At 37.9% G+C, this 25955-nt stretch overlaps 1 protein-coding gene across 2 annotated transcripts in view; it reads left to right on the top strand.

Moving 5' to 3' along the window:
* Nucleotides 1-25955, top strand: part of CAMK4 (calcium/calmodulin dependent protein kinase IV) — a 57049-nt gene that overhangs the window by 12905 nt on the left and 18189 nt on the right. The window contains exons 2-6 of one of the 2 annotated variants that reach the window (XM_070742935.1): nucleotides 3601-3679; nucleotides 13716-13769; nucleotides 16009-16071; nucleotides 17260-17342; nucleotides 19190-19262. In XM_070742935.1, the coding sequence (XP_070599036.1) occupies nucleotides 3601-3679; nucleotides 13716-13769; nucleotides 16009-16071; nucleotides 17260-17342; nucleotides 19190-19262 (352 nt within the window). The remainder of the gene's footprint in view (nucleotides 1-3600; nucleotides 3680-13715; nucleotides 13770-16008; nucleotides 16072-17259; nucleotides 17343-19189; nucleotides 19263-25955) is intronic. The other variant, XM_070742934.1, reaches the window with a different exon arrangement.

Genomic DNA, 25955 nt, shown 5'->3' with positions numbered 1-25955 from the left:
TCTAAAATTATCTGGCAGATGTTTGAAGGTCGTTCCTAAATTTGTGATGTAGTCATTTGCATATGTTCTTCAAAAGCTGTGAGCTTTTTAGTGTTGATGACATTAAACTGTCAGAAAACACATAGTAGTTTATGAATCGGTATCCAAAATATGAATATATATTTCTATTTCCCCCCCCCACAACTGGTTTCCAAATATTAAGTTTTGGTTAATGTAAAAAAGCTATATAATACTAGTCCTCCTTCTCTGAATATTAGATGTAGACATATCTGTGGAGAAACAGATGTCCAACTACAGAAGTAAGGTCTTGGAGTTGGGGGGGGGAGGAATGGGGTCAATGTCCTCAAGTACTACACTCAGTGATGGGCTGCTGCTCCCACAGGGGGGGATGACACATAGGGTAGTAAGTTTATGCACTATTTATTGAATACTTAATAGTTTTTTATTGTCCTTCATTCTCTAGTATTTTAGTATGATCCTTAATTACTTTTAAAATAGGAAATAATTAAATAGTATGTTTTTACCCATAAATGCTTTAATCATTTTAATCATCTAGAACTGAGCTTTTATAGCAATTAAAGAAAATTGAGCTACTTGCCTAATCTGTTATCATACTAAGTCTTGTGGGTTCTGTACAAAACCTTAAAATGTTACTGTGCTCCTCAACAAATAATGCTGTCTATCACTTGTTCTTTTTGTGGTTATTCAAATAATGTGACTTAATCAACTGAAAAAGAATTGAAACATCTATTTGAAAACTTATCCTGGACGGTAAGCCACTCCCACCCAGTCACATGACCTTTAAGCCACCCCCGGTTACATGATTGTCAAGCCACTCCTACCTGGTCACATGACCATCAAGCCACACCCACAATAAGCCACATCTACTGTGTGGTAGTAAAAAAATTTGCAGCCTTCACTGACTACACAGGTGGCAATTTGTTGACAGTAATAGTTGGAACTCGCAGATGGGCACAGCCAGAACAGGGAAAGCGAGCTACAACATCTTTTACTACAGAAAAAATGTTAGATTCCTTCTAGCCACGGCACCAGAATGATGCCTTCATAGAACACTTTGGTTTCACAAGGAGATGACCACTATATGGCAGCAATAGGGTCTTTGCTGCCGTCTGTGTAGTATTGGCCATCTGGATTTTTGCAACATATCTGCTACAGTACTGAAATGATAAAACAGATTTTAAACCTGGGATTCTAGTTTAACTGGCAAGAGGTAACTCATATTATTTTTCCAGGTAACCATACAATACCTGCACTAAGCCTGCCATTCTCCATCTGGCTTGATAGAAAATGTGAAATTTTAAATTTTTCATCAAGGAAAGGGATCAATGAACATAGTGGCTGCGTGCACATATTATGCTAATATCTCTCCCCCCCCCCCCCGATTGTGCTAATAATATGATTTCTTTCATTTTGAGTTAATGTGAAATCTGAACTCAACTATTCTCATAACACATGATCTATAGCATTATATGTGAACATTATGGTTTGTCTGTTATTGTATGCATGTTTATTAAAAGATCAATCTTAGCATGATGCGTGAGTCCAGATATACCAGGTGGTTAATTATGCTCTACTTTGTAGGAATATATTGCTTCTGTATGGATACAGAATAACTATCATGTCATTGATTCATGTTTGGATTAGAATTCTTTGCATTCTTTGTCTTGTTCTCTACTCAAAAATATCAACAGTCAAGCAATATGTTTGGATGGGAACTGTTTGATCAGTTTTCGCAACCACTAGAAAATGCCTGAAAAGAGGGCAGAAGATAAACTTTCTATTCTCCCAGTCAGTGAAAAAATTTAGGTGGCCAGAAGTGCAATCACACTGCATTCATTGTGACACAAGGAGACTTGTGTGGAATAGAGTAAATACTGTATTCTAATCAAGTTCCCTTTGTCTTCACAGAAGCCTACTACTGTATGAAGCCAGCTTTCACCTTTCACTATTCTAGTATTAAAGGTGTTTCTTCTCCCTAAAGATATATTGCTGTACAAGCAATCTAGAATTCTTCATCAATATGATTGACATTGTAATCTGGGACTGGGTTCTTCCCCAGGACTATTGTCTTTTTGTCTGCAGGAGAATCTGATTACATTGAACCAGGCTTTATTTGCCAGGACCTATTGCTGCTCTATCTGATTAGAGCGCTAGGTAGAAAAGAGAGGTTTCCCCCTTGCCATAAGAGAAATAACAAGAAAGTGAGGAGGGGTCAATTCTTTCCCTGAAATGTTACATGGAACTGCTTTGTGCATCTAGAGATCTGCTGGAAAAAGAACCATCTCTCTCCACTTCTGTTAGGATGACAAGGTGCAGTGGTGGGTTGCTGACGGTTTGGACTGGTTCGCCTGTAGCAGTGGCAGAAATTTGCACCCACTCACCAAACTGGCAGCAATGGGCGTCTGTCCACAGCCCTGAACCTGTTCTCCAGTTGCCGCAGCAGGCAAAAAAACCCCAATTTCCCCAGTGTGACATAGGCACACAAAGCATGTACCTCCATTGCAATGCGAACCAGTACGGAAAGTAAGTGAAACCCACCAGGGGCGGATTGCACTTACAGCCACTACCGGTGCGCTTCCCGCGGAGCTCTGTGACCCCAGTGCACATCTGTGTGAAATTCGACTTCGGCGCATGCACTGGAAACCAAATCTTGTGCAAGGGCATGCATGAGCATGAGATTTCACTGGTTTTCACCAATTGTTTTGCTTCCGCGCATGCGCAGAAGCACAAAATTGCAGTTTCATTGTTGTATCGAATGAGACCAATCACTGTTGTAATCATCTGTAAACTTAAGTAGTTTAACAGATGGATCATTTGAGATGCTGTCATTGGTATAGAGAGAGAAGAAAAGTGGTGAGGGTACACAGCCTTGGGGCTAATTGTACAGGTATCTGATGTAATTTTGACTAGCTTCACCTGCTGCTATACCTGCTTAGGAAGCTTATGATCCACTTAAAAGTGTGTTCACAGGCTTCCTAATAAACAGGAAAGAGCTAAACGAGTTAAAACAGGAAACATCTCCTTTAAAATCTGTTGAGAAAAGAATTATATCTGTCAAAGACTGCCTTGAGTAAGGGAGCATTAAGTGACTAAGGAATGGGGGAAAGAATAGCAGTTATTATAGCATGATTCTCAGTAGACATGCTTGACAATTTGTTGAAGGGTCCAAGTGTTACCGACTCAATCATCTCTGCTGTGAAGTCTTATTGATCATGTTGTTTCTTTGAGATTTAGTGTATCTCATAAATTTTTAAAAAATATTAAATATTTTTATATGTTTTGCTTTAAATATAATTTAATATAATGGAATAGGCAAATTCCCATTTTCCTGTTTTTTTTAAAATATGTACATTTCTGGCTAAGAAAAAAATTGCATTCAGAAAAAAAATTCATTATTTGAATCAAAGGTAAAAATACAAGAGCAGCAGAGGGAAAAATTAGAGAAATATAACTTTTTTTCCCATTCAAGACCGCAAATGTCAGATTTTGAAGCAGGCATTGTTTCGAGGGAAATCTGTGCTTTCTGTGACAAATTTATTACCAACTAAATGATACATCTTTCTTTGTCTTTTCATTCAGGGGAGCTACATCTGTTGTCTACAGCTGCAGGCAGAAAGGAACTCAGAAGCCTTTTGCTGTCAAAATCTTGAAGAAAACTGTAAGTGTAGCTGTTCCTATTCATGAGTTTTTTTGTTGCTCAATTTTGCTTTTGAGGAGAGCTGCATCAGAATATAAATGTATTAATTTCTCATAGTCTCATCAATGTAGACCAGTGGCCCCCAAACTACGGCCCACGGGCCACATGCGGCCCACTGAGGCCATTTATCTCAACATACATTCAAACTACACAGTGTACCATCTAATTTTCCATGAATAAAATGCAATATTTTGTTAGTAACTAATATCAATCATCAAAAAAGTTGCAAAAGTTTTTTTTCTAATTTTGTCATCCAGTTAGATTCATTTTCTTTTAATTAAATTCCCTCCTTAATGTTCCTTCAAAAAGTACAACACCAATTATATTTCTAACTTATTAACCATTATGCCAAAGTGCTTCCTTCTTTCTTTATACATTTTTCATAAGCCAAGAAAACCTTGTATAGCCAATCAGATGTCAACAAAAGAAAATTAAAAACAAAACATAAACATATATGAATTTCAGACCTTCTCCCCCCTCTAAATAGTACGTTCCCATTTTGTTTTTTACTTTAAAATAAGGTACTGTATGTGCAGTGTGCATAGGAATTTAATAGTTTTTTTTTATAGTCCAGCCCTCCAACAGTCCGAGGGACAGTGAACTGGCCCCCTGTGTAAAAAGTTTGGGGACCCCTGATGTAGACCCTTACGCTTCTTTTAATCCAAAATAATAAGGCATATGTGATATTTTATGTTGAATTCAAAGCAAACTATTATTCAATAGGACATCTACAGGAATGTTTGAAATCTACTATAGTCCAGCAGATCCAAATTTAGAATTTCAGAATGTTATGCTGAAACTCACAATACAACATACTCACACGCCAATCTTCTTAATTATTGCACTCCCAATCTTCCTGGCAACTTTCCTGCCTTCTTTTAGTTGCCACTGCTGATGCGTTTTGTGCTCTCCCCAACTGGGACGACTGTATTTTGGTCTATGAACCAATAGTGGGTTTCAATTATCTTTGCTACCGGTTCGTTATTGGGAGTGTGCTTAGAGGGGGGCACTTCCACACATACACAGGGATGTGTGGGTGGGTGGAGCCTCCCACCCCCCGCTGCTACCGGTTCACCCAAACCAGGGCAAATCAGTAGCAACTCCCCACTGCTATGCCCACTGCACAACAATCTTTGACTTATGTATAACCAAATGCTTAACAACCATCAAAAGTTATGATAGATCGTCAAGAGCTACTTATGACCAAGTTTTGAAGTTCCAACATCAACCCCCTGTAGTCACATGACTGCCTTTTGAGCATTCATCAACTGATCCACATTTGTGGCTATTTGCTTTGCATTGGGGTCACATAACTGTAATTTACTATGATTTCTGTTTTGACAGAAACAGATATTTATTTGCAATTTCTGCCAAACTTAACAAAAGGACAGGGATGGTAGGCACAGTGGTGTGCTTATGCATGCCCCTTAGTATTAGTATTATCAACAGATTATTCAAAAGAAGCCAGCCCTAGTCCACAAGGCAAGTCCACAAGGCAAACCCACAGGTGAAGAGTCATAATCTGAAGTTCAAGGCAAGATCACACAGCAAGGAAATGGATACATTGTTCCTAGCATCATTTCACTCCCCTTCCTGAGCTACTGTATTTTTAGAAGTATAAGACCACCGGAGTATAAAACGCAACTTAGTTTTGGGGGAGGAAAATAGGAGGTGGGAAATCTGCCTACTGGGTATTCACCTGGCTAGTCCTTAGCTTGGTCAGCTTTAGCACATTAATTGGCTTGCTGGTTTTGCGATTGAGGATGGTTGGGGTTATGCTTCTAAAGCACAGGTGATTGTTGGAGGGAGCTCCAGTGACTAAGCGGAGAAGAGGTAAGAGAAGGCAGCAGCTGTTCTGGGTAACCATTTTGGGCACTGCACAAGCGTTTGGAAGCTAAAAATGCAACATGCCCCAGAACACAAGCCATTGTCTGTGGCAATCTCTGCAACTAGGAAGAGGACGCATTAAGGTCAAAGAGTAGGAGCCAGTGAGTACATTTGGAGTGTAAGACGCACCCAAATTTTCAGCCTCTTTTAGGAGGAAAAAAGTGTGTCTTATACTCCAGAAAATACGGTAACTGCTTCCTGGTGGAGCCCTTCAAGAGGGGGTGAGGCTGCTCCTCCCAAGTAGCCTAGTTAACCTTAGTTGTGCCTGCATCCTCTCAGCCTTAGGTGCTCTCAGATCTGGAGGAGAAGGCAGTTCTTCTTCATCTCCACCGACAAGCTGCAGCTGTGTGCCCTCTACACCTGAAGTCTCTGGGCTTCCCAGCTGCAGCTGTGCCTTTCCTATCTCTACTTCAGCCAGCTGCTCAGCCAGTCACTTTACTGTGCTCGGCCCCTTCATCCTTGCTCACATCCTTTTGGTTGCCTCTATTCCTGACAAACCTGTGATAGGGTCATCCTACTGTCTTCATCTGGACAGACATCTATATAAACGTTTATTTATAGTGCCCTTTTAACAAGGGGCATAACAGCATGTTAGCAATAGCACTTTTTAACAGAGCCAGCATATTGCCCCCACAATCTGGATCCTCATTTTACCCATCTCGGAAGGATGGAAGGCTGAGTCAACCTTGAGCCGGTGATGAGATTTGTTTGAGCTGCTGACCTACAGATCTACAGTCAGCTTCAGTGGTCTGCAGTTCTGCACTCTATCCGCTGCGCCACCTTGCCTCCATCTGGAGAATCATTCATGGGAGTCATCACAATGACCTGCTATATGACCATCCCAACTTAGGACCATAATTGCTGTGGTCAATTTTGATTGTAAGTCAAGGACTACCTGTATGAACAAACAGCTTTGTCTAAAGTATGAATCTTACTGTTATGTAAGAATTATTAAACATATCTACTCCAAAAAAGCAATGTTTATGGGAGCCTTCCTTAAACTAACTTTCTTCTGGTTCTTTTTTATTCCGCTTCCAGGAGTCCGAGCCAACATAGGTGAACCTGTGCTGACTAGGTTTCTTGGAACTACAATTATGTTGTAACAACATTTAATTATGACTGTACAGCTCTTATTAAATGTCTATTAAATTTATAATTTCAATGTATGATATTTGTTGCCCATGGGACCTAATTTCCCATTAAGTAGAAGGTATGTATCACTCTTCATTATGAATAAAATCCACTGCATGGCTTATAGCAATTTATAATACTGCTTGCCATTAGGGAAATTCAATTTTAAAACGACAATCAAAATGAAATAAAACAGATCCAATTCAAAAGTGCCATATATATTCATTGCTAAACAGTGTGCAATATCTTGCAGTTATACTACTAAAAATCATGTAACATAACATTAAAATTAAAGTTCTTAAAATTTTTAGTATTTGTAACATGATATCTCTCAAAACTGAGAAGATGTGATAGACACTTAAAATGTGAAAACTAAATTAAAGAGGGCTAACTTCTATACTGAATAGAGCTATGTAGCTTGTTACTTACTCTCCTTCCTTTATTTGGAATTTTTAGTGGAATAAAGGTGGATGGAGCTCTGACAATCATAGACTGAGATCAGGTATAAATCAATGTTTTTCAACCTTGACAATTTTAAAATGCATGGACTTCAACCCCCAGAATTCCCCAGCCAGTCACAATGGCATGGGATTTTGTGAAGTCCATGCATCTTAAAATAACTATGGTTGAAAAACACTGGTATAAGTGTTTTCCTTTCAATATTGTGTTCATTATATGATGAAACAAATCCTTTAATATTATCAATACTTTTATCTTTCCTGTCATTCAAAATCTACAAAATAAATTCTAAATTGGTATCTGATTTTAGTAAGCAGTTGGATAAGAAAAGTCTGTTAAAAATTAATTAAAAGACACGTAAACTGAAATGAAAATCCAAGAATAGGGATGCAACCTGCACAAGTCATAGTTTATGTTTATTCCTAGGTTCAGCCAAAATTTGTGTATCTCGGCATCCAAAATCTGCACATCTCAGACTCTGCAGAGATGTAACCATTTCTAAAAATTTCTGTTAAGCCAGGACGATATATTTCTTTGTAATATGGAAATTATGGCAATGATAGTATTTGACAGTTTTTTGGAAACACTGAATAATTTCAACCAGTCCAATGCTATTATTAATAAAATGTTTGCTTCAGGCCAACTACAGTGAGATGTAACTCCTTATAGTATCATCACCGACTGGAGGACTTTTTCTTAGCATTATTTGGAAATAATGTATCATTACATGTTTTCACATACTTAATGTCATTTAACAGAAGTCTCCCTCCTTTCTTTCCTCCCTTCCAATTATTGTAGAAATCTTTGATTAAGAGATCTGGCTTCAGAACTTTCTGCTACAAATTGCTAAGCTAATTCTTTCTTGTTTTCTGTGTTCTGGCAAGCTGTCTCCTTCTGGCTTGTAATTTGACTAGCTATTGAGTACATTGTAACTGAGTATGTACTGTATTTTTATTGATATGCTTTTAATAGTATTTTAAGTGTTTTAATTGTTAATCCATTTTATTTTATTTTTCTTACTATTAGCTCCGTGTGTCATTTATAGTGAAAAGTAGGGTAATAATTTCAGTAAATAAACTAATCAATTTTATAAAAGTAAACTCTAAATATTGCTGCCTGGGAAAATTGCTGCATTTGTTTCCCTGCAGGCTCTAAAGTCATAAATAATAGATGTTTCATTTCAAATTTTACCATTAGCATTTTATAGCAATCTTTACTGTGAAACTTAGGAAGCAATTTTATGTTATAGCCAAGAACGAAATCCAATAAATTATGCAGTGATGGTACCCAGTCTGTTTCGTAATTAAAAATAAACAAAAAAAAACCAAAAACCTTCTGCATTTAAATTAGTTGAAAAATTATGCGCAGACATAGAAATCACATTGATACCTCCTCAAGTCAGATCTTAAATCTGTTTCTCCTGCTTGGTTTCTTATGCTTCCATTATAAAAAACTGAAAATTTGTTCTGGCTTCTTTCTTTGATGTTTAACTTTTACAGTTTTTAAAAACGTAATTTGAGGTTTCATACATCTGTCCATTCATTTTTTTAAATACATAAAATAAGCAACTTTTTAAAGGTTCAAAATGTTTCAAGGACTTCTTGAGCATTTCTATAATAAAATTATAATGCTTAATAGATTCTTACAGTTATCTATAAGTTTAAAGTGGTAAATCCACCTAAATCTTTTTTACACTATACAGCATAACAATGTCCTTCATTCTAAATGAGAACCCGAGCTCTTTCTTAGTTCTTCTTACTTAGATCTGCATTCCAACTGATTCAGTGGGATTTACAATGAGAAAAATGAAGTTAATAACACCACCTCTGTTGGTGAATGGAAGAAGGAGATAAAGCAAAATTGGAGTGACATCTTGTTTCATAAAGTGGGAGGATTGAATAGGTAGCAGCAAAGGTAGTCGGCTTGGAGCAGTCTTTTCTCGGCAGGTTTCTGCTGCTAAGATTAGTGATCATATTACAAAACAGTATTTCCTCTCTATTTTCCTACTAAAGCTCTGGAATTAATATGTCATTCATCTCACTGTTACTGAAAATCCAAATGTTGTTGTGGAACTTTTGCTTGATTGTGTGTGTGTGTGTGTGTGTGTGTGTGTGTTTGCATGTGTGCACATACATACACTTTGTCTAGACTTTTGAAAAACAATTTAATAAAAAAATCAGAAACAAATCAAGTAAGAAAAACTATGGCTCGTATCCTTTGAGACAATATATTTTATACATTCACTTCAGCATACTGTAATTACTTTGGATCAGGTGCATTATATTGAGTGGCACTTGTTTATTTATGTGTTTATGCCTTTTGCATAACAACCTTTCTCTTAAGAAATTTGGAGTTTCCTCCCTAATTTTAATCACACAACAGACATAAATGGAAAGTTAATATAGAAGAGAAAGCCACTCAATGAGTTATGTGATTGAGACTTGGAGTTTCCCGTGCAGGTCTAATAAGCTGTGATTATATATGCATAAAATCATTTTAACATGTACTTCCCACCCTCTTACCTCCCCCTGCCAATACATTTGGATGAACTTTTAAACGAATGTTTCTCAGACTTAGCAAATTTGAGATGTGTAAGTCTTCAGCTCTCAGAATTCCCTAGCTACTGGATTCTGTGTACATTTAATTTAGCGAAGTTTGAGAAACTGATTAAAAACTTGGGTGATATTACAGTATAGCAGAGCATTTTTCCCCTAAGGGATAACAAGATTTTCTTACTAGGTTGCATCTTGCCTCATAAAAAGTGAAAACAATTTCTTTGAAAATTGAACAATTTAGCATTATTCTCTTTTAAGCACCGAGTCTTATTTAACCACCTCAAATCCCCAAAGATATGGGCATTGTATACAACATCAACAGAAAGGGAAAAATAATAATAACTAAGTGTCCATTTATTTATTTTTATTTATTTATTTATTGGATTTGTATGCCGCCCCTCTCTGAAGACTCGGGGCGGCTAACAACAATGATAAAAACAGCATGTAACAATCCAATAATAAAACAACTAAAAACCTTTATAATAAAACCAAACATACACACAAACATACCATGCATAACTTGTAATGGCCTAGGGGGAAGGAATATATTAACTCCCCCATGCCTGGCGGTATAAATGAGTCTTGAGTAGTTTACGAAAGACAAGGAGGGTGGGGGCAATTCTAATCTCCAGGGGAGTTGGTTCCAGAGGGCTGGGGCCACCACAGGGAAGGCTCTTCCCCTGGGGCCCGCCATGTTCAATTATTAGAGCACATTGAAATAAAGCTGTGTATTTTAAGCTGTGTGTGGAACTCTGAAAAGGTGGAAGCTGAATGTACTTCTGAGGACAGAGTATTCTATAAAGGAAGGAATAGTACAGAGGAAGCCTTCAGGCCTCAGGGCGGGATGAAACTTTTAGAAGGGATAGTCTTGATAATGGGATATGCAAATTCAATGGCAAGATTACTGGCTATATCCTGGTGTTGTGCTGTTTAGATCATGGTAATGGTAATGAGCAGCACTTAGCATTGTGCTGCCGGCAACCATTCAGTGACTTCAATATACAGTACTATAGGTGTTATTCTGAATTCAAAAGGTATCCAGTTAATAATATTGATACTATATTTCCTACCAGCGGCAACTACTGGTTTGCCTCCAAAGGCAGCCCTACCTAGAATGCATTATGGTAATCCTCTCAGGGAACAATTGAGACTGAGTTAGTAATAGTATATTACAATAATGATATGTGTCACTGTCATACTTTCAGTGGCACTTTCCTGTGTAACTGCAAACCTGCAGTGTAGCCTATCAGTGTATTAAATTCAGGGAGAAGCATTGGGCGCCTGTCTCTTTAAGAGAATGCCAGGATGTAAGGGACCAGCTTACAAGCCATGATCTCTGGCCTCCATTTTAGTTTAGTATTTTCTCCCTTTGCAAGCAAGGGTTAGAAGCTTATCCTTTTAGACAAGAGAACTACTCTTACCACAGAACATTAGAGAATCCAGACCTGGCTTCAAAGCAGAAACAGAAACATCAAGAAGTATGTGAAGACAACAGCCAGCAAGTATCTTTATTTTAGTTAAGACAGTCTGGGGCAAATAGTCAAGTTGTTGCTTTAAATGAATCTTTCTCTAAGGTTTGTTGAATTCTACTTGTGGACAGAGCTTTTCCCCACTCAGGACTATGCCCTCTAGAGCCAGGAGGCAGCAGGGGAGAAAGTAGAATCTCTCATTCACCGTGGGGCAGAATAGTCACTATCTGTGCAACTTTCAGGCTTGAACAAGAAAAAAAACCTATTGTATATTGATCTGGAGATGTGGCTGATAAAGCAGCTATGTGCTGGAGGGTCCAGCACTATTCACTGTCCATGTTTTCTGATTTGAAAGTCTGCTGAGTCCTGCGGGATTAGGCGGCATAGAAGTCGAATGAATGAATGAATGAATGAATGAATGAATGAATGAATGAATGAATGAATGAATGAATGAATGAATTCTGCATGTGCAAATTCATATACTTTGGACCTTATCTTTGAATGAATGTGACTTAAAATAAGAGTATTAAATATAGCCTGATTATAAAGTATGATAATTGAAAAGGTATATTTTGTTTAGCAAAAAAAAAAATATTGCATCTTTGAATTTTCTCCTAGCTGGTGACAGAATCTTACAAACCTTACTTGATTCTGAAAATTGGATTCGAGTCAGAGTTGGTTAATACCTAGGTAGGAGACTATCAAGAAATACCTGGACTGTAGATCGGCTGGGAAGTTCAAAATCACAGAAGAAGAAAGGGCAATTTCCATATTTTTTTAAAAAAACATTCAAAGAAATTGAGTTTACTTGAAAGAGTAGCAATATATGTTTGGTTTTTCAGCCTATTACTGACTTATTTCAGAAGTGAGCCATTTGTGTGCATGTAAAAGGTCCTATAACAGTCAGTGATGGTGAACCTATGGCACGAGTACCACAGGTGGCACGCGGAGCCATATCTGCAGGCATGTGACCCGTTGCTCTAGCTCAGCTCCAAGGTGCATGTGTGTGCTGGCTAGCTGATTTTTGGCTCGCACAGAGGCTCTGGGGGGGCATTTTTGGCTTCCAGAGAACCTCCAGGGGGATGTAGGGAGGACGAAAAACAAGCCTACTCCGCCCACCAGAAGTTGGGAAACAGGCCAATTCTGGCCTCCAGGGGACCTCCAGGGGATGGGGGAAGTTGTTTTGGCCCTCCACAGGCATTGGGCACTTGTGCATGCGCGATAGTGGGTGTTCATGCTCTTTCGGCACCCAAGGAAAAAAAGGTTGTGATTCCGTCACAACTAGACAAATTAATCATCTTCTCTTTTTCCTTCCATCCTTCCAATAGTTAAGAGTTTGTCTGCTTCAGGTTAATAAAATAAGTAAAAGCCAACTGTACGAGTAGATATACGATGAATTCCCCCTAAGGTATTTAACACCTAGCTAGATGAAGTTCCAATAGCCTTTCCCTATGGTCATATCACTGCACTGTGGATGTTTGGCAGCAAATTCTCACTTAAAGCCATTTGCAGCATCTCATAGTCAAGTGAGCGTAATTTATTACTTTTTTGCTGGAAATCGGCATTTATTTTGATTTTTGGGGAAGAAAAACCCATAGTGAGCAAAGCTCATAGTGTATTTTAAAATCCCAATGTTACCACATTCACTTTACAAACTCTGTGTACACTTGACAGCAGAATAAGAAAAGGTTGTAAAATAAGGTGTTTATGGGGTGACCCACTTAATGATCACCATTACGTATAGCCATAATTACAGACTCAATTATGATAGTAACTCAAGGACTACTTGTATATGAAATATAATTGCTTGGACTAATATAATAAGCTAATAACTAACTTTAGTTTCTATTACTACTATAGTAAAGCGGAGCTTAGTAGTAATAGCATAAGTAATTATTTTGTTCAGAACTGAAATTGTGACTTTAAGTCCTGGTCCCTCTATTAATGAAAGGGACAATTCCTCTCTTGTTAATACAAGATTTCATTTAAACTTCTGAGTTATTTACTGGTTGTGCAGTTTTTTGCTATTCCTAAATTATAATTTCTTGTGAAACTTTAAGTTAAAGAAATGTTGTATTCAGCCTTAAGAAGCAGAAGTACAAAATGCAATTAAAAAACTATAAGCATTTCACTTGATAGTCAAAATGATGAAAAATTCACTATTAAAAACCAATTAATTCACAAGTATATTAAGAATGAAGTGGGAAATTGGATATACAGTATCTATGTATAAATATAGATATTTTAATGGAAAGATGGAAAATATATGAGATTTAGAATATATTAGATAGAATCCATTAATATATGTTTAATCAGGCTATATAAAAAATTACCAAAGAATCATCCCAATCAAATGATGTATAACATATTATTTTCATTGTTAGTCCCAGCAAAGTAAGTGCCAATGTGTTCATCGGCCCAAGGAGAAAAGAAATCCAAGAGCCATTTTTTATTACAGTATAGCACTTCAATAATGTTTAAAAAATGTTGTTTCAGGAGTTGCCTGCTGAAGAGCTCTGTGCAACTCTAAAGAAGTTATTTGAAGAACAGGTATCACCTTGTTTATGCCTATCGTATATAATTTGGGGTAGCTATCTATTTTGCAATCAAGGAAGCATTGTGGTTTTATACAAGAATCGTGGATTATATTTGTCTAGTTTAATATATTGATAGGAATTTGGATCAATGGACAGAACAAATTTTGCAATAATTTTTCCTCTCCTCGGTGGAATGATTATGTGATGAGAACACTAAAAGTGATATATCCATCCTAAGATAAAATACAAGAAATAGTATAAGGGCAGACTAGATGGACCATGAGGTCCTTTTCTGCCGTCAATCTTCTATGTTTCTATGTGCATATTATGCTGATCCATAAAAGATTTGCCTATGTGAGAACTTAATGCCTACATTCATGAACACAAAGCTGTAAATAAGCTGTGCTAAAAACAGACCTTAGCTTATACCCCATTCAAATTTTTGTTAATAAGTTACTGGTTTTGTTACTTGTCTAACTGTTTATAAGTGTAAGGAGAACATTCTCTCTCCATGTGAAATAATGGAGATTGTAATTTTGATTTGTAATTGTGAACCATTTATTTCAGCTACTGTACAATGCCCTGATCTTTATTTATGTAAACTCTCTCAATGGTAATGGTGTAGCAGTAGTTGTTTAGTAGATTACATCAGGGGTTACTTGTATTAATTCCTTTGTTGTGAGACGCTCCGAGTCTTCGGAGAGGGGCGGCATACAAATCTAATAAATTATTATTATTAATAATAATAATAATTCCAGGGCATGTTTATAGTCCGTTTGTTTATATGCTTTTTAAAAACAAACGCCAAGGCTTTAACATATTTCCATCCAGCAGAAATAAACGGATAATTATGAGCATGACTATGTAAATGAAATATATTTATAATTTACTTGTACACCATATGATGGTGATGTGCATACAGCGGAGACTATTTAAGGAAATTTGAAGCTTTGTGAATGGAGACAGGCCATGCTGTGTTTGCGAAATGAGACCAATGTTTACCAAAGTCTGTGATGTTGTACAGGCACAAGTGTCATCTTAAAATAGAAAGACAACCCCCAAAATGTCTGAAGCTTTAAAGAATAGCTTTCTAAAAAATCTGTTTGCCCATTAAACATTTATTCCTGTTCTCCCGCTTCAACCAATTTATTTGGATTTCGATAGCACAAAAAAGACCTTTCCTTTTAAGAAACATCAGCCCCTTTTTCCAAAGTCCAAGTGTTGAGTTCCGATACTGAGAGACAGGAGACTGGTGGAGTGACTTCAGCTCTTTATTTGGTTACAGCGAGCAAACTTCAGCAAAAGCATAAAAGTGGCAGGGGTTTAAATAGGGAGCCATTCTGGCAAGGAACCAAGCAGAATTTTCCTACTCCACTTCCCTGTTGGACTGGAGTGCAAACTTAGGACATAACACCAAGTAAGTAATATATAAAATGCTGACTTTGTTTTGTAAAGAGGCTGGCAATCCTGTGTGATGTATTAATAACCACAAATATGGCTTCCATTCACTAATCTGTACCAAATACAGTACATTGGTTTATCTATACTGTACTTTGCTTTTCTCAGTTTCATGGTAAACATTGATTTCCTTGTATACTCCCCAAATTGCCCCAAATAACTGATTCATTTCATTTCAAATTTAAAATCTTCTCCTTGGCCTTGGTGTCTCCCAGTATTAATTTTATTTTCATGGATTTATTGTCTTAGACACCATACATAGACTTTAATGATGCAAACCAAGTGCTTGTCACATTTTCACCATACATAAAAAGTATTAAGATTTATTTGAAAGTTGTCATAGATTCAATTCTGCGAATTCACAAAAAGATGCTTGATATTGTTTTGCAAACTCTTCAGGGAAAGAATATTTTTCCAAAATAGTTTTGCTAACGGTTTATATGCTTATATTATTTGGGCACTATGTGAATAAACTAAGTATCAATTTTAAATGATAAATAGCATGCTTAACTTTTGTTTTGTCTCTTGTATTTTAAATCTTCACTTTACTTTTAAATTTGGTGACAAATTTTAATAATATTAATATTTCCTCATATAATCCAGAGGCAGATTTACAATTTTCTTTTTTAACTTACTTTTTGACTTTTGACATAAGTGTATTCCTAATATTCCTAAAAATATTAACATAAAAATTTTCACTTGACTATTAAAAATGCCCAGAGTGGATTCCGCATTCAAATCATTGAAAAAATTACTTTCAAAACCTTATTACGTTTTCTTTTTCTTTTAACCAGGTAGATAAGAAGATTGTCCGAACTGAGATAGGTGTTCTTCTTAGACTTTCACATCCAAATATTGTAAGTTGTATCTGTTTGCAAGCCCAGATTTTAAAATGTTAGCCTGCATCTTGATTTCTGATTGTGAATATTTATCTATCTATCTATCTATCTATCTATCTATCTATCTATCTATCTATCTATCTATCTATCTACCTACCTACCTACCTACCTACCTACCTACCTACCTATCTATCTATCTATCTATCTATCTATCTATCTATCTATCTATCTAATATATCTATCTATCTAATATATCTATCTATCTATCTATCTAATCTATCTATCTATCTATCTAATATATCTATCTATCTATCTATCTAATATATCTATCTATCTAATATATCTATCTATCTATCTATCTATCTAATATATCTATCTATCTATCATCTATCTAATATATCTATCTATCTAATCTATCTATCTATCTATCTATCTATCTATCTATCTATCTATCTATCTATCTATCTATTTATTGGATTTGTATGCTGCCCCTGTCCGTAGACTCGGGGCGGCTAACATCAATGATAAAAACAACATGTAACAATCCAATCCAATATTAAAATAACTAAAAAAAACTTATTATAAAAACCAAACTTACATACAGACATACCATGCATAAGTTGTAAAGGCCTAGGGGGAAAGAATATCTCAGTTCCCCCATGCCTGACGGCAGAGGTAGGTTTTAAGAAGCTTACGAAAGGCGAGGAGGGTGGGGGCAATTCTAATATATTTTCCTGTCTTGCTGTACATAAGAAGACCAAAGGAACTCTACAAGTTTTTAATCTGTCCATATTTATTTATTTATTTGTCTGTTCTGGAAAGCATCAGAGTTCTTGTCCACTTAAAATTATTTCCAGTAGTCTTTCAAGATATTTCAAACACTCTGAAGAATCACTTAAGAAAGTAATTTTAGTGCATGCTTTTTTAAATTATGCTTTCCTTTTGTTCTTTTTATTGAATACACATGTAACACAGACACATGCAAAACAAACAAAACTTTATTGCTTTCTACTGAACCATCAATTGTGAAATTTTTAATTAGAAAGAAAGGAGATAAATTGGGGGAGGGGGATAAAAATTAGAATATACCCAAATAATCAGATAATATATAAAATATATCTATTTATTGTAACTTATTAAATAAATTATGTGCCTACAGGGAAGAAGGGAAAAATAGATAATTGCTTACTTTGTTGCTTTTCTCAGATAAAATTGAAGGAGATATTTGAAACCCCTACAGAAATTAGCCTTGTCTTAGAACTGGTAACAGGAGGAGAGCTGTTCGACAGGTATGTGGTGGTTTGTGCATGTTGTTGTGCTATATTTTGCCCAAATATTAAATTATAAAATAGATACTCATTTGGGTTTAATTTTTTTAAAGAGGCTAAAAATGCATTTTATTTTCACTGTGAATGGGCTTCAGTTGCTAGAATTATATTTTAACAGCAGAAACTAAGATCTGTTCCAGCTAGTTGGCCAGCCTAACCCTAACCATCTTTCCACCCTTCTTAATCCAGTTTAAAACACCTTGGCGATGAATTTGTACAGTTTTGACTCTTTTCAAATCAATCTAAATGACAGGATACTATGAGCGCAGCCCTGTTTGTATGTATGTTTGGCTTGCAGAAAATCACTGGCTAATGATCTCTTTCCCATTTTGCAACATAATAGAAATAACTGCACCAATCATTACATTCTTTTTTAACTTTTCCGGGTGCTTCTGTGTTCATCATATTGGCAGACTACTATTGCCTACTAAACCCGTAAGGCTGGCATGCCAACAATTCTGCATTTGACTTTTTTTTAGTGAATTCTAAAATGCCAGCCTGAGAAAGGGAGGGGCAGGAAAAGCCAAGAATCTGCTTACTATTACTAAATCCATCTGATAATTACTTAATTGTTTAGATCAAGGGTCCTCATCCCCTGGGCTGCAGCCCAGTGTTTTGAACTGGGCATGCAAGTGTCAGGTGAATGCGCATGAACACACAGCTCCATTTGTACGAGCAGTGGACACTTGTGCTCACATGCATGGCTCCACCCACACAAGTGCCCGGTACTTGTAAGTGGAGTTTTGCAAATGCCAGCCTCCTGTACAAGTAGAGTTATGTGTGAATGGAGGTGTCTGCTTCAGCAGGAGCTACTTGAGCACATGCGTGAAGCTCTGCTCTCATTAGCAGCGCATGCTTTCGTTTGCACACGAATGTCCACTCAAACAAGTGGTGGAAGCTTGCCCTTATACAAATGGAGCTGTCCACAGAAGCACACCTACCACACAGAACTATCTCCCCTCCCTCTGGAAAGGTTGGGGACTCCTGGTTTAGGTAGTTGTAGACTCAATTTTTGCTCTACTTAACTTGACTTTTACATTTTTTGTTGCCTTTTTCTGTTCTTCTGTTTGTTATTAATGTTTTATGTATTCATTAAAAAAAATATTTTAGTTTAGGTATTCCTTGACTCAGCAACTGTTTGAAGTTATGACAAAACTCCCCAGGGCTACATACAACTCAGTTTTAAAGTTCCACTTGCTGCCCTACCATGATTATATGACAGCATTTGGGGCTGCTGGCCTGCATTTGCAGTCATTTGCAATGTCCTACAGTCACATGATTGCAATTTATGTTGGTTTGAGGGTTTTTTTTTTTTTTTGCTAAAAACTGCATTAGATTAGTTCTGCTTTCCAGCGAAAAATACCCACTGTGGACAATGGATTTTCTTAATGACTGTAGTGTTAGCACCTGCAGTAAAGATCATAATTGGGTATGATTGCATGGTGACCCACTAAATGGTCAGCACAACTTATGACAATAATTGCCAGGTTCAATTATGGCCATAAATCAAGAATTACTTGTAGATACGTTTGGAAATATAAACCAAGAAAATTAACATGAATGTCTTTATAATGTTACTAGGAACTGAGCTGTTTGCTAGAGTTCTTACTTCTTCATTACCTTATTATATTTAAAATATTTATTTATTAAACCAGAGTAAACTTGTTTTAGTGAGAGCTTTATCCACCAGATCATGATAGATTATATTGTTGCTTGATTATTATGTGATTTATTTTAATACGTTTGCTTAGAATTGTGTTGTTCCAGAAATCCCAGAGTTTGAATGGCATATTTTTGTTTCTTTATAGAATTGTGGAAAAAGGATATTACAGCGAGCGAGATGCTGCTGATGCAGTGAAACAAATCCTGGAAGCGGTTGCTGTAAGTTTTACTAGCTTCACAGCCTCCGATTAATATTTCATTCATCTCAAAATACTTGTTTGATCAGAATAGACCCCTAAATGAAAGGAAAACTTCTTAATAACAGTCCAAACTCCTTTACATTTATCAATCTCAATGATTTATTTATTTATTTATTTATTTATTTATTTTTGTTTATTTATTTTGTCCAATACACAATGAGGTATATATCTATATACACATAGTAAAATACATGATGAAGGTTATAGAGGAGATACTCATAGTAAAATATATCTAAGAAATAATAGAAAAGAAGATATAGTAATAGAACATATCAATGAAAGAATAGAAGAAGCGATATAGGAATAGAAGAAAGGTATAGGAGATATAGGAGAGCAATAGGACAGGGGACGGAAGGCACTCTAGTGCACTTGTACTCGCCCCTTACTGACCTCTTAGGAATCTGGATAGGTCAACCATAGATAATCTAAGGGTAAAGTGTTGGGGGTTTGGGGATGACACTATGGAGTCCGGTAATGAGTTCCACGCTTCGACAACTAGGTTACTGAAGTCATATTTTTTACAGTCAAGTTTGGAGCGGTTAATATTAAGTTTAAATCTGTTGTGTGCTCTTGTGTTGTTGTGGTTGAAGCTGAAGTAGTCGCCGACAGGCAGGACGTTGCAGCATATGATCTTGTGGGCAATACTTAGATCTTGTTTAAGGCGTCTTAGTTCTAAACTTTCTAGGCCCAGGATTGAAAGTCTAGTCTCGTAGGGTATTCTATTTCGAGTGGTGGAGTGAATGGGAAGACCAGGAAAAAGCACACTTAATTTACACTTCATTCTATAAAGCCCTACATGGCATTGGACCAGAATACCTACGGGATCGCCTTCAGCCGCACAAATCCCAGCGGCCAATTAGGTCCCACAGAGTTGACCTTCTCTGGGTCCTGTCGACTAAACAATGTTGTCTGGTGGGACCTAGGGGTAGAGCCTTCTCTGTGGTGGCCCCGGCCCTCTGGAATCAACTCCCCCCGGAGATTCGAATTGCCCCAACCCTCCTTGCCTTCCGCAAGATGTTAAAGACCCATTTATGCCGCCAGGCATGGGGAGACTAACCCTCCCCCCATCATTCTGACTAGCATTTGAGAATGGTGTATTTGTGTAGAATTGAATGTTTTTTTTAGTAATAATGGGTTTTTAAATTGGTTTTAATATTGAATTTCTATCATGTTGTATTTTGTTGTGAGCTGTTCTGAATCCTCGGAGAGGGGCGGCATACAAATCTAATAAATTATTATTATTATTATTATTATTATTATTATTATTATTAATTATTATTATTATTCACCACTATACTGATGCTTCTTCTCATACTGAAGATGACTTTTCTTAAGCTGGAAACCTTCCATTGCTCAAAATCCCAACAGTTGAAAGATGCCTGGTTTCTGGAAGGCCACCCCAGAGGTTCTCTGTGTGAGGTAGCACTGGAATATTCTTGGTGGCACATCTAACTTCCCTGGCTACACTATCTTTATTTAAAATACATGCATGCAAAATAAAAGCCCTGTGGACAAGTTCATGAGTACATCAAACAAAATGCAAGGTACTAAAATACATATGCTACCCGCATCAGAATTGGAAGATAATGGTAACCATGGAGAAAAGATGTCACCTGTACTAAAAGAAAGGCCTCCATAACTATTCATGCTGCTGCATTTTGCATCAGTTGAAGTTTCTAAATGCTCTTCAAGGGCATCTACATGCATAGCACATTGCAGTGACAGAGCAAGCTGTCCCAATCTTGGAATAGGCACGATTGGTACACGATGCATAATGTTTAAAGGTCCTCCTCACTATGGTTGCCACCTGCTCTTTGATATCCTTTTCATCATTCTTAGTCCCATTTTGTTGTTGTTGTTGCTGTGGTGATAAGCGATCTTCCATTTATAGTTGCAAATGGTGTTGCAGATGTTGTATTTCATTCCAGGTATTCTCATAAAACCGCCTGTGACCTTTGAAAGATGCCTAATTCATCACACTTTCCAGCTTCTAGTTTCCCAGGTTCAGGAACAAAGGGAACAAAATATACTGTTAGAATCCTCTCTCATGTCAAAGCTTTGATGTCAATAAAGGCAATAGGGGGCCTGGAATCTACAAATTTATTCAGTTCCTAGGACTAACATCATAGCATCTATGTAGCCATAATGACTTAAGGAAAAATGGGAAAAGAGAGCTGAAGTAAAAAGCCAGTATGAGTTTAGGATAATTTTAATAAGGTGATTTACTTAATTAATTAATTAATTCAGTGCCAGCAGAGAGGGCTCTGCAACATAATCGGATCCAGTTTTGCTACATTTTATCCTTTACAAAAAACAATTTCATTTATTGATGCATTTGCTACATTATAAAATGGAAAATATACTTTATGAACTTACATTTTTAAATCTTACTTGCTAACAAAATAATAATAATAATATATTAACCTTATATGCCACCTGGCTCTTAGCCATTTTGGGTGGCTAAAAGAGTGGTGAATCTGATAATTATAGCTATATTAGGGTAACTTTATTGAAAAATTGTATAAATTTCACTTGATGAATCCAGTATGCTATTAACACCAGATTATTTATTTATTGCAAGCACTATTGTGCTGCTTCACACTGCTGAAAAGATGTAACACAAAGAAACGGCAGCAAGTAATGGAATTCGTTATATTTCTCATCCTTGAGAACTGAGCCTGAAACCATAATGTTGTACCAGGAAACATTAGAAGGAGAGGTGAAATAAATCACAGAAAGCATTATCTAAAATAGTGTCCTGTGAAGTGAAAAGAAAAAGGAAAGCTTTGTATCTATGGGGCTGAAGAAGTGACAGATAATAATTTCCTCTGGGCGTATCAGACATGATTCATGAAAGGAATTCGTTTGCAGATGCATGCCAGTGGCAAAAGGTAGAGGTTATTACCATAGCCATATATAAGGGGAAAATATGACATGGAACCACTGGCTATTAAAAGAAAAAGTGAAAAGTCAAGAAAAGTCTTATACTGTGGATTAGAATGGGGGCAAAGGGGGAACGTTTTCAATAGCAGGAAAATAAATCAGTCTGGGGAAAAACATAAAGGCAGGAACTGAGAGAGAGACATAAGAAACGAAGAAGACTATATGAATAGAAGTAGTGCTGAAGTGGGTGGACTGACACATTCCTACTTATTTTCAGAAAATCACAATCCATTTTAGCCATCCCACTTCTTTCTTGTTCTACTTTAAAATTCAGGAATTTCAGCCCTCTACTTGGTCACCCTAAACTAAAACAGATGTCTAGTCAAATTGGCATTGGAGAAAAAATGATATCAGAAGTAGACAATACACTCTTGTCAGCTTGTCAGGTCTTGCGTATTGCTAATAGGAAAGAGAACAGTGAGACAACTCCTGAAACAGAGGCAATGTAGACCCAGGTAGAGTAAAGAAGCACCAGGCTAGAAAAACGAAAGAGGAAAGAGACCGAAAAGATAGAGAATGAAATAGAAATGAGTTAGTGTGCAGAGAGAGAAAAGAGAAGGGGGAAAGGGGAGAAGACAAGAGGTAGAAAAAGAGACAAGGAATTAGTGGAAAGAAGGAAAGTGAAGAATGAAGAAGCTTGGTCAGAAAAGAAAATTGCACAAAGTCACCAAAGGAATGGGAAAGACTTCATTCCTCTGTGGGAGAGGCTTGGAAACAGCCGTAGTCCTCCAGGATCTAACATAGGGGTCTCCAACCTTGCCCACTTTAAGACTTGCAGATTTCAATTCCCAGAATTATGGGAGTTGAAGTCCGCAAGTCTTAAAGTGGGCAAGGTTGGAGACCCCTAATCTAACTGAATTCTGTCAGAGGCAGTTGGCTGAACTCTAGGAGAGTCCTCATCAAAGAATGAAGCTAGTACTGATTATGTTACCTAGTTTGGGTAATGAAATGTCTACAAGGAAAAAAAGCAAATTGAGAAAGTACCAAGGACCTTTGAATGAAGCCGTTTCCTAAAAGTCTGTTAATTCAGTTGTTAAAAGGGAAGATCTAAAGCAATGATGGCCAACTTTAGCAAGACTCGTGGACTTCACTCTCAGAATGGCTGGCTGGGGAATTCTAGGAGTTATAAGTCTTAATGGTGCCAAGGTTGGGCAACTGTGAACTAAAGTTCCCTGGGAAGGAAGAGAAAACAATTTTATCAATGCAGTAGGAGTCATGGGAGCTTATCTGATCTGGAGGCTGAAATTTTTTGGGTCTCCTGTGAATACAAGCAGCTGAAGATTCAGAAACTGATGACAGACTAATTAACTCTTGAATAATGGCGGATGGCATCATGTAGAAATACTGGAGGCTTGAGTAGAAAAAATGTCATTTAAGTGAAACAATGCACTCACGTGTCTGCTCTGCATATTGTCCTGTTCTATCCAAGTTGCACCTTACTGAAATTTTTCTAATTTGATCCTCTAGACCAGTGGTTCTCAAACTGTGGGTCACGACTCCTTTGGGGATCAAATGACCCTTTTACCGGGCTTGCCTAACACCATAGGAAAAAACATATTTCCGATGGTCTTAGGAACTGAGACACCGTTCCTCTATCCGACTCCAGGCGGGTCCACCCACATGCAAATACACTACCGCCAAAAAAAACCCCCTCTACTATGGGAACTTCTGAGCATGCACAGAAGCCAAATTTCTCACAGTGAGCATGCTTCGCCATCTTGTTTTCAGCTTTTATTTTTGCCCAAAAAAAAATCGGCATTGCGCGTGCGAGCGTGCGCAAAGCACACACACCCATGAGACACAGCCACGCAGCGCAGGAGGAAGCAAACCAGCAGCGAGGTAAGTTAGACCCCACCCCTCAGTTTCATAATTATTTTATTATTTTATTTTTGGCGTCACCACCACATGTGGAACTATATTAAAGGTTGAGAACCACTGCTCTAGATTCCCTGGGCCAGTGATGGTGAACCTTTTTTCCTTCAGGTGCCGAAAGAGCATGGGTGCGCATTATTGTGCATGCCCGTGTGCCCACACCCATAATTCAATGCATTGGGAGGGCAAAAACAGCTTCTCATGCCTCCCAGAGGCCCTCTGGAGGCCGAAAATGGCCTGTTTCCTAACTTCTGGTGGTCTCTACATGGGGCTACCTTTGAAAAGTGTTCGGAAACTTCAGATTGTGCAGAATGCAGCTGCGAGAGCAGTCATGGGCCTACCTAGGTATGCCCATGTTTCACCAACACTCCGCAGTCTGCATTGGTTGCCGATCAACTTCCGATCACAATTCAAAGTGTTGGTTATGACCTTTAAAGCCCTTCATGGCACTGGACCAGAATATCTCCGAGACCGCCTGCTGCCGCACGAATCCCAGCGACCGATTAGGTCCCACAGAGTGGGCCTTCTCCGGGTCCCGTCAACTAAACCAGTGTTTTTCAACCAGTGTGCCGTGGCACACTAGTGTGCCGTGAGACATGGTCAGGTGTGCCGCGAAGAAGGAAGCTCAGGTTCTGGTCTCACAACTTTTTGCTGAGAGAGAGAGAGAAAGAGTGAGAGAGAGAAAGCAAGTGAGAGAGAGAGAGAAAGAGAGAGAAAGAGAGCAAGAGAGAGAGAGAAAGAGATAGAAAGCAAGAGAGAGAGAGAGAGAAAAGGAGAGGAAGGGAGAGAGAAATGAGCAAAAAGGGGAGGAAAAAAGAGAAATGAGAAAACGATTGAGACAGAGAATGAGAGGAAAGAGAGAGAAACAAAAGAGAGAGAGAGAAGTGACTCTTGATTTAAAGCATATGATAAAAAGCACCCAAAAAATAAGAGAGAAAACCCCCCAGCCCTCACCTGTTTTTGGAAATGGTTCAAGAGTATGTATACACACACACACACACAAGAGGGGGAGGAGACAGGGATGGAAAAAGAGAGGAGAGTGTCTTAGAGTGTCGTTTTGTGTCATTTTGGTTGGTGGTGTGCCCCAGGATTTTGTAAATGTAAAAAATGTGCCGTGGTTCAAAAAAGGTTGAAAATCACTGAACTAAACAATGTGGGTTGGCGGGCCCCAGGGGAAGAGCCTTCTCTGTGGTGGCCCCGGCCCTCTGGAACCAACTCCCCCCAGAGATTAGAACTGCCCCTACTCTCCTTGCCTTTCGTAAGCTCCTTAAGACCCACCTGTGTCGTCAGGCATGGGGGAACTGAGACATCTCCCCCGGGCACATACAATTTATGAATGGTATGTGTGTTTAGAAAATGGGGTTTTTTAAATGTTTTTAGTAGAAATTTAGATTTGTTGTAAATTGTTTTTTCACTTTGTTGTGAGCCGCCCCGAGTCTGCGGAGAGGGGCGGCATACAAATCTAAATAAACATAAACAGTAGGCTCGTGTTTCAACCTCTCCAGGGTACAAAGGCTTCCCTAGAGCCAGGGGAGGGTAAAACACTCTCCCTGATCCCACCGGAGGCTCCCTGGAAGCCAAAAAAGCCCTCCCAGGGCCTCTGTGTGAGACAAAAATCAGTTGGCCGGCACACACATGGACATTGGAGCTGAGCTAGGGCAACAGCTCGCGTGCCGGCAGATATGGCTCCGCGTGCTACCTGTGGCACCCATGCCACATAGGTTCACCATCACTGCCCTGGGCTATTGAATTTTTGGCTGGTTGTAGCTTAGACTGTTTCTTGATATTCACCTCCCCTGTGTGAATTTCATACTGGGTCACTTGTAAACCAAACTTC

The sequence above is a fragment of the Erythrolamprus reginae genome, chromosome 2 (genome assembly GCF_031021105.1).
Source record: "Erythrolamprus reginae isolate rEryReg1 chromosome 2, rEryReg1.hap1, whole genome shotgun sequence".
In the NCBI taxonomy this organism is placed as follows: domain Eukaryota; kingdom Metazoa; phylum Chordata; class Lepidosauria; order Squamata; family Dipsadidae; genus Erythrolamprus; species Erythrolamprus reginae.
Note: the sequence above shows the minus strand (reverse complement) of the source record. Positions and strands in the feature narration are given on the sequence as shown.